Here is a 12,408-nt window from a genome sequence, read left to right on the forward strand (position 1 = left end):
GTTGGGAGAAAAGGAGGTTGTCAGGAGAAATGTGAGTGGTTTGTCATATAAAATTTCAAGTTTTTGAAAGTAAGTGATATGAATGTTCTATCAAATATCCCTTGATTGTAAGCTGCTTGCATTTTCCTTCTAGGGTTGACAACTTTGGTTTGGGCCTTTTACTTCGATCCAAGCAGATAAAACGCATGATCTCTTCGTATGTGGGTGAAAATGCAGAATTTGAACGACAGTATTTATCTGGTGAATTAGAAGTAGAGCTGACACCTCAGGTAAAAAAAAATTCTTTTTTTTTTTTTTTTTTTTACAATACTAATTTATTTTAAAATTTACCTTTTTCCTCCTAGAAATTTCATTGTGTAAGAGAGGTAAGGTAGAATGCTCTTTTGCCAAACCAAGGAATTGTGTTTATAGGTCACACCTCTTGATTGCTAGAGAACTAGTTTGTTGCTGTGCACTGAAAAAGAAAGTGAAAATATCTAGGCTTCAGGATAAAATTTTAAGTTTGGCACTATAATGTATATTTCATTGGCGCATGCAAAAGAAATTGCTGGAATGTTTGATGATTGTCCTAAAAGTCAATTCCTATGAATCATAGAATTAGAAATTTGTGGGGAATCTGGTCTTGCTGAAACATAGGAAAGTAAAGGCCATGGAGGGACTGCATCACAGAGTAAGTGCTGGGATCAGAGCCCAGGTGTCTAGAGAGCTGACACCATTACAAAGGAAGCAGTGATTGCAATTAATCTAGCAAGTTTCTGCTCACTTTATACACCATTTCCTCTCCTAACTGATTGAAGAGTTTGTCACTGAGCAAAGTTTTTGAAGCCTTATGAGTAAAACAAGGGTCTACAGGTTGTATACATTACTCTTCCAGTTTGACATGGTCTGCCTTCATCTCTGAAACTGAGCCCACCACACTGCTTTATTTTGTCAACAGAATGTATTATTACCACTAACTTTATCAAGTTGGTAATAATGTGATATAGCAGAATTTTTAAAAATTCAATCATTAAATCACTGTATATGCTTATCTGGAGAGAGCAGGCGTGGGAGAACTGTTTTTTCTACCCGAAGTTTAACAGTGTTTTTCCAAGTCGCACCTGATCACTCTACAGTGTTGGCACCTGTGTCTCTCATAGCATTACACATGCTTGATTTATCCAATCTTCATTTAAAGTTTTTTGAGAATAACAAAAGGTGTACTATCTTCATCGCTTGTGCCACTTTTACAAAATACCACAGACTGGGTGGCTTAGAAAAGACAAATTTATTTCTCACTGTTATGGTGGCTGAGAAGTACAAGATCAAGGTACAGGCTGATTTGGTTCTTGGTGGGGGGAGGGGAGAGAGGGAGAGGGACAGTGAGAGGGAGAGGGAGAGCACGTGCAAGTGAGTGCTCTGGGGTCTCTTATTATAAGGACACTAATCCTCTTTGATCAGGGCCCTACCCTTATGACCTCATTTAACCTTGTTGCACGTTGGGGGTTAGGGCTTCAACGTGTGAATTTTGGGAGGGGGGGGAACACAAATTCGTCCATAGCATATAGTTTTCATCTTCACATTATAGGTTGAGGTAATATATACTTTGAGTTGTGGAGCTATTGAAAATTAACTTTTCAATTACCTTTTTTATCTTTTTGACTGTGCTGGGTCTTTGTTGCAGTACACGGGCTTCTCTAGTTGTGGCGCACGGGCTCTAGAGTGCACAGGCTCAGTAGTTGCAGCACACTTGCAGGGCTTCTCTCTAGTTGTGGTGCGTGGGCTTAGTTGCCCTGTGGCATGTGGGATCATTAGTTCCCTTACCGGGGATTGAACCTGCGTCCCCTGCATTGGAAGGTGGATTCTTAACCACTGGACCACCGGGGAAGTCCCTGCCTTTTTTTAATCTTTTGCATTATCCCTTATTTTGTCAGAGGGCATATACATGGGAAAGGAACTTCCTTAATATTTCTTTCACATTCTTCCTTTAAGCTGAAAGAAGTCAGAATTTCTTGCCCCAGCTTAGTGGTGCATGAGTAAACATTGGCTCTGGGAACTCGTTTTGCAGCCTGAGAGCCAGGGAGGAAGTGCTGATGAAGTGGTAGGGATTAGGACTCCCTTGGGGGTTGGATGTGGGGTCTTAGTGGTACCTGCAAGGGGCCTGTATGTGGCAATAGTCGATTTTCATGCCTTTGCCCAGTTGGACAAAGAGGAGTATAGTATTCAGGGAGGGTGGACATAAAAAATATTTTAAGGTAGGGAGTGTTATTATGGTCGTTTTGATGATTTAATTTTTGTGGATGTTATTAACTTAAAATACCCAAAGTGCAGGGAAGAGTCACCTCTGTCCATCAGTTAGAACAGAGAACCAGGTATCTGGAAGGTTTTCAGTTATGTCACAGGTCCATCCTTCCTCAGAATATACTGCCTATTCCAAATGACTCAGTGTCTGAAATCCCAGCTGTTAGTCCCTTCTTTGAGTTTAGTATTTAAAGGCCCCAGTTCAAGTGGAAACTTGTTTTCAGGTTGGGACAATATTAACACACCATCATTAATATCTAAACCTAGGGAATTCCCTGGCAGTCCAGTGGTTAGGGCTCTGTGCTTCCACTGCAGGGGGCATGGGTTCTATCCCTGGTCGGGGAGCTCAGATCCCACAAGCCGCGTGACACAGCCAAAACAAAACAAAACAAAACAAAATCTGAACCTATTCTTACTACTGGGTAGCTAGTCAGTTACCTAGTCTGAATATGATGTAGCTAGACCGTAATAAGATGTTTCACATTAGGGAGCGTGTCAGGAAACGTTCGGGTCAGAGTTATTACCCTGTGGGAAAACCAGGTGGAAAGGCAGGTGGTGGTGGAAGAGCTGGGGAAATTAGGTTTGAAATCACTGGTCCCTAGAAAGGGGACAAAGATGATCAGAAGAAGATACAAAAAAACTTAACATATAGCTGTTCCTACTCTGAAACAAAATTTGAATCTCTCTTGGCTTTTTAAAAACCATTTTACCTGTATGTTGTACTCTTTGCCTATCTTGAATTTTTCCTTAGTTAGATAATGTAGTAGATAAAATACTTATGAGAATGGTTTAGAATAAATTCTAGATAGGTTTGAACGTTTTACATTATTATTATATAATCATAACATTGTTATTAAAGATAAGGTTCAGGCCATGCCTACATAGAGCACATAGTAAAACACAAAATTTAACTGTATGTTTTTTAATGTATACAGTTAAAGTTACATACTTCACATTTGGAAATTTCTTTAAAAATATTACAGATAGACTGATGTAGAATGTGATGTCAAGAAACCAGTGGAGACATGGAAGCTGAAAGCACTAATATACAAATAAGCTGTTCCATTAAGAATTAAGGATTAAGGATAGAGAGGTTGTTGTCTAGAAAGATAGTAACTGTTTTACATTGATATTCTAGCCTGCGGTGTCAGCGAGACAAACCAGTATGCACTGCTGGGTGTGGTTTAGATTGATAAACACCTAGAAAACAGGGATGGTGCCTGTAAGTTTTTCTGTGTCTGCAGACAGAAGTGTTTAATGGACTTCTGATGCAGTGTTGTTTTTTCACTTGTAGGGCACGCTTGCAGAGAGGATTCGTGCAGGTGGGGCTGGAGTTCCTGCATTTTACACCAGCACAGGGTATGGGACCCTAGTGCAAGAAGGAGGGTCACCGATCAAATACAACAAAGATGGCAGCATTGCCATTGCCAGTAAGCCAAGAGAGGTAAGAAAGCTGGATATCTCTATTAGCACAGGATTCCAGGTGGACTCATTGGGTAACTAAGTATAAAACCACACCTGTTGGGCTTCCCTGGGGGCGCAGTGGTTGAGAGTCCGCCTGCCGATGCAGGGGATGCTGGTTCGTGCCCCAGTCTGGGAGGATCCCACATGAGCCATGAGCCATGGCCACTGAGCCTGCGCGTCCAGAGCCTGTGCTTCGCAACGGGAGAGGCCACAACAGTGAGAGGCCCGCATACAGCAAAAACAAAACAAAACACATCTGTGTGAGAACACCGTCATTCATTCCGTAATGTAAACATGTTAGGTAAAATTTCTAGCTAAAACTGGGCATCTGCTAGTAACTTAAATCACATAGAGAGACCAGAATAAATAAATGAGAAGAAAAGAATCTGTAATCCATAGAAGAGGTACAAGTCAAGATTAGTTTTAGGGTAAGTTTTAAGAAATTTAGGAGCGTTTATAATTGCTGATTATGTTTATGTGGAAAATAGAGTAGATGTATGCTATATATGGTATTAAACTCTTCATGCTCAGGCCCCTTCTGGATGTGATTGAAGGGGGAGAAAAAAGCCAAAGAAATCACAAGTTTGTCTACAATCTTAAAAAGCGGGGGCAGTTATAACTATATAATGGAACAGAGAGTTCATATTATCTCCTTTGTCCTTCATTTTGTATACTGGACCTATTTGAATAACTTAGTTTTATTTAAAGTGCTAGATAAGATGGGGTATCTTTATACTGGGTAACTTCACTCACATATTAGAAAAGAATAGGGACTTACCTGGCAATCCAGTGGTTAAGACTTCGCCTTCCAATGCAGGGGTGTGGGTTCGATTCCTGGTCGGGGAACTAAGATCCCACATGCCTCACAGCCAAAAAACCAAAACATAAAACAGAAGCAATACCGTAACAAATTCAATGAAGACTTTAAAAATAGTCCACATCAAAAAGAATCTTTTTTAAAAAAAAAGAAAAGAAAAGAACTCTAGATATAGGTATTTGAGATACTCAGGTTTGAGCCAGTTTTTAAAATGACACATGCCAGCTGTATTTTTAGTGTCTTTCCCTTTTCCCTGCCCACATGGCTCATGAGCATTAACAAATGTTGCAGAAATGCTGAGCTTATCTCTAGGGAAGCGAAAATTTAGTAAATCAAGGGCTTTTATCACCTTTCTGCTTATAGGGATGTTAGCTCTGCACGTCCGTGTTTTGAGGGAAGATAAAGGTCATGCCCTTGTCCCCTGCTGTCCAGTGTTTATCCAGCAGCGTCCTCCATCTGGAGCTTTGCCTTTCTGATTAGAGTGACCTATATTGACCCAAAGGTTTTGTTAAAATTTTTCATATGCTATCTTGCTTCTTTCTTTACCGCCTAATTAGGTTTAAAAAGTTTTTGACAAGGTAAAGGACAGGAACCTAATTATTAAGATGGATCTTGGTTAATATAGATAAAGATGCCTGGCAAAATCGGGTGAATGCTTTGAGAGCTTGCTAGAAGTTACAGCATTAACTCTCCTGGTGAAAACATAGGATAGACTAGAATCTGTTCTGAATGCCTGGGTTCATCTCAGGAGGTGTAGGAATCTAGCAGTTTTGTCATTTTGTCTGCATCCCCTAGGAATACAACAGTAATTTCTTGAAATGATTCTTGTTAGCTCTTTTGTCCTTGATTACGGTGGGAAGAGGAAATGAGTGAATTACTTAGGTCAGTGATAGTTATTGAGGACCTTCTGTTTGTCAAACACTGGTCTAAGCATGGTGGAAAAAGGGGTGTTCTAGACCAAGTCCCCCTGACAGGGAACAAATAGACAAACACACAATGTCAATACTGGAAGTGCTGTGAACACAAATCAAGTAGGGCAAAGGCAGAGAGGATGATGAGTGGTCAGGAAGGTGTGCTCCAGGCTGGGTCAGGGAAAACCTCTCTGAGTAGGTGAATGAGCTGGGTGAAGATTATAGGTTTGTGCTCTACTCAGAAGGAAGAGGAAGGACAGGGTCCCAGGGCAGGCTTGCCTCATGTGTGGAACAGCAGGACAGTGAGACTGGAACAGAATGGATGAGGAGAGAGTGGTAGGGTTGGAGGTTAAAGAGAGGCAGGAGCCAGGCTACACGAGTTTGGCCTTTACTGAGTGTGGTGAGAGGACAACAGGGTGTTTTGAATATGGTGGGACAGTGATGGGATCTGAGTTACATTTTGGAAAGAGCACCGTGGCTGTTGGGTAGTGAGATTTTTTGCTGGAGACCCAACAGCAGAAGCAGGGAGACGGATGAAGAGGCTGTTGTATTAATCCAGGTGGGAGTGGAAGGTGGTTTAGACTAAGGTGGTAACAGTGGAATTTGTGAGAAGTGGTTGCTATTGGGAAATACGTTGATAGTAGAGCCAACAGGATTTACTGAGTAAGAAAAGACAAGAATCAAGCATGCTGCTTATTGAAAAGGGCCGAGCATGGGGGTAATCAAAGAGCTCTGCCTGGACTTGGTGTTTTTGAGACATTCATTAGCTTCCAAGAGGAGGTGTTCTGTAGGCTCGAGCTCAGCGCCGAGAGGGTTGAGAGCTGGGGTAGGAACTTTGGAGGCATCCGCACGTGGTGTTTAAATCCATGGGACTGGGGCTGAAGTGTAGACACAGAACAGCTCTTTTGCCTTTAAGGGTTTAGAAGAGGCCTGACATTGAAAGGTTGAAAAGAGGAAAGGGAGCAGCAAATAAGATGGGAAAGAGCATCTAGTGAGTGGAGAGGAAACCCAGGGGAGTCCGGTGATTTGGAAGATGGGAACTTTTACAAAGGAGGGAGTGGTCAACCGTGTCAGAGTATGAAGAGGTTGGGTAAGAGGACTGGAAATTGACTGTTGGGTTTGGAAACGTGGAAGTCATTGGTGACCTTAAACAGTGATTTTTCTGGAGAAGAGGATTTTTCTGGAATGGTGAAAATTTGACTGGAGTGGATTCAAGAAAGGACTGAAAGATGGGGAAGTGGAGACTCTGACATGCATAACTCTTTCAAGTGAATATAACAGCTAGTTGGACAAAACCAATTCCTCTCCTGTTTTAAAATTTTAGAATAGTGAACACTTAGCAACTGCTGATGTGTAGACTCTTCAGGAAATTAGATAACTGGAATAGAAAGAAACGCCAATGTTTTTACTTTGCCCTGGCTTAGCATATATTTAGATGTATATGTAGTTCTCTAGATCTGTATATAAAGGCCTCAGCTATCATCTCTGGTGATGGCTGAAATACATAAGACTTAAACTATATTGATGTATAGGTTACAAATATCTTTCATATAATTTGTCTAAGTTCATATTAATATGATCCTCATTCATCAGTGATTCCCTAAATTCATTGAGCTTTTCTAACAGGAAAGTGGGATAATGTCTTTAAGGAAACTGTTCTTTAAGAAATGATTCTGTTTTAGTGCAGATCAAAACTACAATGAAGTGTCACCTCACACTGGTCAGAATGGCCATCATCAAAAAGTCTACAAATAATAAATGGTGGAGAGGATGTAGAGAAAAGGGAACCCTCCTACACTGTTGGTGGGAATGTAAATTGGTGTAGCCACAATGGAAAACAGTATGGAGGTTCCTTAAAAAGCTAAAAGTAGAGTCACCATATGATCCAGCAATCCCACTCCTGGGCATATATCTGGAAAAGACAAAAACTCTAGTTCGAAAAGATACATGCACCCCAATGTTCATAGCAGCACTATTTACAATAGTCAAGACATGGAAGCAACCTAAATGTTCATCAACAGGTGAATGGTTAAAGATGTGGTACATACATACAGTGGAATATTACTGAGCCATGAAAAGAAATGAAATAATCCCATTTTCAGCAACATGGATGGACCTAGAGATTATCATACTAAATGAAGGCAGACAGAGAAAGACAGATATCACATGATATCACTTATATGTGGAATCTAAAAAAATGATATAGATGAACTTATTTACAAAACAGAAATAGACTCATAGACATAGAAAACAAATTTATGGTTACCAAAAGGGAAAGTGAGGGAGAGGGATAAATTAGGAGTTTGGGATTAACATACACACACTACTATATATATATAAATAAACAAGAACCTACTGTATAACACAGGGAACTATATTTAATATCTGTAATAACCTATAATAGAAAAGAATCTGAAAAAGAATATATATGTATGTGTGTACATATATATGTCTGAATCACTTTGCTGCACACCTGAAACTAGCACAATACTGTAAATTAACTATAATTTAAAGAAAAAGAGAATTTCTTGTTTTAAACCACAGTTAAAGAAAAGTAAATGTACTGGAGCTTTCTCCAGCTTTCTATAAAATGCATGTAATTTGTCCACTAGGGGGCGCAGTAGGAATGAAAATGGAGTTTGGCCTTCAAATGGCTCCCACCTTGTGTGGTGATGGAGAGAGGTATTGACGTTGTTTCTCCTCTTCCTTTCAATTCCCAGAGCTAAGTCCCCTTGAAGAAAAAAGGAACAAAATGCCGCAGCATACTTTTGCTTTATACGTCTTCTCCCCTCCCCTCCCATTTGGAGTAGAATTAAAAGTAAATAAACATACAAAAATCAATAGCCTTCCATTAGACCAGTAATGACAGAGAGAAGGTATAATAGAATAAAATATAACAGTCACAATGGTATCAAAAACCAAGAAGCACCTATGAATAAAGTTGGAAAATATATACAAAGCTTTTTCTGAGGGAAAACTATGAAACTATTGAAGGAGGTAAAAGAAGACTTTAAAAAATGTAGGCCTAGGGCTTCCCTGGTGGCGCAGTGGTTGAGAGTCCGCCTGCCGATGCAGGTGACACGGGTTCCTGCCCCGGTCCGGGAAGATCCCACGTGCCGCGGAGCGGCTGGGCCGGTGAGCCATGGCCGCTGAGCCTGTGTGTCCAGAGCCTGTGCTCCGCAACGGGAGAGGCCACAACAGTGAGAGGCCCGCGTACGACAAAAAAAAAAGTAGGCCTATATTCTCACAGGTGGGAGGATATAGCATGTCAGTTCTCTACAAATTTTAGGAATCCCAATTAAAATCTCAACAGAGGATGATGGATTCATTAGAAGAGATGAATGGATTTTTATAACTATTTTAGGTAGGAAAACAGTGCATTGCCCGTTTCATGCAACTTACATGGTTTTCTGGGGCTCTTTTTCGTGTTCAGTATGTAAATTATTCACACAAATAATAGAGTGAGTGCTAACACACACAGTCTATGCCGTAAGCATATGGAGCTTTCAGTTCCTCACCATTGCCAAGCTTCCTCTTGCTTCTGAGCCTTTGCACATGCTGCTCCCTCGGTGGCCTCTTCACCATTTTTTTTTTTTTTTTTTTTGCGGTACGCGGGCCTCTCACTGTTGTGGCCTCTCCCGTTGCGGAGCACAGGCTCCGGACGCGCAAGCTCAGCGGCCATGGCTCACAGGCCCAGCCGCTCCGCGGCATGTAGGATCCTCCCGGACCGGGGCACGAACCCGCGTCCCCCGCATCGGCAGGCGGACTCTCAACCACTGTGCCACCAGGGAAGCCCCTCTTCACCATTTTGACGAAGCCCTGGTTGCCTGCACTACTCTTCCTTGAAGTTTCAATTTAGATCTCTCCCTCTTTTCTAACTAGGCTCGTATCCTTATTATCTGCCTCTATCAGAGCAGGGAGCACAACCAAACAAGACCTCTGCAGATCCTGCAATGCTCTCTTTGTCTCTTGCAGGTGAGGAAGTTTAATGGTCAACATTTTATTTTGGAGGAAGCAATCACAGGGGATTTCGCTTTGGTGAAAGCCTGGAAGGCAGACCGAGCAGGAAATGTGATTTTCAGGTAATATAATGGTTTTAAAAAATGTTAAATGTAATGCATTTCAGCAACTTTATATTTCCGAAATTATGATTACAAAATGGATATCTTGATGTGTTTGGTATTTAAAAATTTATTTTAAAAATGGCTTAAAATCAAACACACCTGTGTGTGTGTATATAGGTGGGTGCAGAACCATTGCTGTGCAGTCATGCTGGTTTGATGCACTTGAGGACATCTGTTCTGATTGGTTGGTACCCATGGTGCACTGTTTGTTAACTATTTGAATCTGTATATCCTTGTATATAGTCACATACAAATTATTTTTGCCCGTGTACTTTAGTTGCCAAAACTAGTTACAGTGTTGTGACATGCTTAAAAAATGTGACTAAAGCACACAATTATATTTAATTTTGACAGTGTTATTTATATGAATTGTCTTAAAATGCCTGTTACTTTGATATTATGGAAAAATATTGCTAATAATCACTTAGGTCAGTTCTTTTCCAGGCCTATTGGTGTCTTCTAGGAAATGCTGATAAAGATTATGTCTGTAAAGTTGGTTACCCTTAATAATGTTCAACTTTCATTCTCGTTATCTAGATAGCCACATATATTAAGCCACTTAATAGATTTAAATACCTTTTGATTACCCTAAGCATACTAAATACCTAGTTTTAGTATCTTGGATTTAGGGATTATATAGTTGTTTTTGCAAATTGTGCCACGTTTGAATATATTCATAAAAGTTTTTCAAAATGTTTGGTCTTGAAGACGTCACCTGTTAGGTTACAGAAATACTTGTCTTTCTCATAATATTGGCCTTTTCCTGCTTTTAGTTAGTGATATTTTTTATCTTTACCAAATGCAGCTTTGGTATGATCACAATTAAATTACCAGTGGTCACTCTCATGTTTTTGTTCATTTCTGAAGATCTTCTATGACATTAATACTGTATTTGATTTCTTGAATTTAGCCAATTTTTTGGTTCCTTTGTTTTTGTTTTGTTTTTGTTTTTTTGTCCGGGCCACAGCGTATGAGATCTTAGTTCCCCAGCTAGGAATTGAACCCGTGCCCCCTGCAGTGGAAGTGTGGGTCTTAACCATTGGACCACCAGGGAAGTCCCGGAATTTAGCCAATTTTTGATATTATAACTAATTTTGGCAATTACAGAGGACATTTTGAATGATGTCTACCTTATTTGACACCTTGATGTAATGCTTGCAAAGCTTAGTTGTTGTTTTTTTTAAAGGTTAATGAAATTGTATAGTAGCAAATGGAAATGAATTATTTAAAGTATTTCCATGAGTTTATCCTGTGCTTTATTGCCTGTTATCTAAAGACTGCACAAGGGCTATTCTGAGTACAGACCTTATGCCTGTAGTTTCTGCTCAGTAGCCATTGAGCTTTGATGTGAAATGAGAGTGCTTGTCCCCAGTGGTCAGGTGGCCTAGATTCTTAAGATACTGACTTCTAGGCTGACCTTCACGTTTAGTGGGACAACTGGTACAGAGGTCTGTCTAGACCATTGTTAGAGTGGGCAGGCTCTGCATGCCTGCACCTCAGGCCACTCTGCCCTTGGAGCTTTTGATGCTGGATGTCTGGTGGAATCCAACACGGTAACTTGTCAAAGTACACAAAGATTCCTCTCTTGAGGACACACCTATCCTTGAATCCAAGTGAAAGAAACATTGGTGTCACAAAGAGCTGTTAAGGCGTAGCTGTGAATTATTTCTCTTTACCAAAGAATTTTCCCTATCAATTTACACTCTCAGAAACAAAAGTACATTAAAATTTTTATAACTAGAGGAAGTGCATTAATTTAGGAACTTGGGAATGCAGAACCATCAGCAAAATTGGCCGCTTCTTAAAATTTTTCACTTCAGGGTCTGATGGGGGGGTTGTAGCTTTAAAAATTTCATTAGAAGTTGGTTCTCCACACTGATCTTTACGACTCACAAATCACCCATGAATGTTTCAGTTAATTTCAGCAATAGGTTTCTTTAATAGGAGTATAATTACTATACCTTCTCATATAAAGCACTTGCTACTTCTCTTAATATTTTAACAAGAGCAAGCTTAGTGAAATATTTAACTATAAAACAAAGTGGCATCTCAGGTAAAAGACTTAGAGAAATTAGTTTTAGAGTAGATTTGTTAATATCCATTTTATTTTTCTGTGTATAACTATGTTGAATATGAAAAATATTCCCTCTTTCTCTTAACCCCATATAAAGCTATATAACTGAATGAAGTGACCATCGTATTGTTTTTGTTTATAAAATGGCTATAGAACTTAACGAAAATATGATACACTCTTAAAAAGATTCACAAAGTCTTGGTTTACAGAAATTCTTTTAATCTATAATTAAAGCTGAGAGAGATACTTATTTTGCCCTTCTTTCTCCACTTCCTTATTCCTCTAATGTAGGAAAAGTGCAAGGAATTTCAACTTGCCTATGTGCAAAGCTGCAGAAACCACAGTGGTGGAGGTAAGAGAAGTTATTTCTGATTTCCTGTTGTTAATTTTCAAAGTTGATGTTATGTATTAGTTCAAGAAAAAGTACAATCGTTCATTTGTTTTCACGAAGGAGGGCAAGCAATAACCACTTTTTCATTTTGGATGTTGAAGGATTCTATTTAAATATATCATAGTTGAAGTTTTGCTGGAACATGAGCTTTCTGGTTACTATGGTCTCACTAGAACACTCTGTTTGGGAATCAAGCTATCAGGCTGACCAGCTCATAAAAGTCTTTTGGTACTTGAGTAAAGTGGACCTTCTTGGGTGAAGTCTCCAGGTGAATTTTTTTTTTTTCACTTTTTTCTCTTTTTAATTTAATTTAATTTTTTTTATACAACAGGTACTTATTAGTTATC

General features: G+C 39.7%; 1 protein-coding gene across 1 annotated transcript in view; it reads left to right on the forward strand.

Moving 5' to 3' along the window:
* The window catches only part of OXCT1 (3-oxoacid CoA-transferase 1), a 142,747-nt gene that overhangs the window by 17,502 nt on the left and 112,837 nt on the right, over window positions 1-12,408 (forward strand). The window contains exons 4-7 of the mRNA XM_032626760.1: window positions 134-269; window positions 3,575-3,724; window positions 9,448-9,554; window positions 11,962-12,022. Coding sequence (XP_032482651.1) covers window positions 134-269; window positions 3,575-3,724; window positions 9,448-9,554; window positions 11,962-12,022 — 454 coding nt within the window. The remainder of the gene's footprint in view (window positions 1-133; window positions 270-3,574; window positions 3,725-9,447; window positions 9,555-11,961; window positions 12,023-12,408) is intronic.

This window comes from Phocoena sinus, chromosome 3 (genome assembly GCF_008692025.1).
Source record: "Phocoena sinus isolate mPhoSin1 chromosome 3, mPhoSin1.pri, whole genome shotgun sequence".
Lineage (NCBI taxonomy): Eukaryota > Metazoa > Chordata > Mammalia > Artiodactyla > Phocoenidae > Phocoena > Phocoena sinus.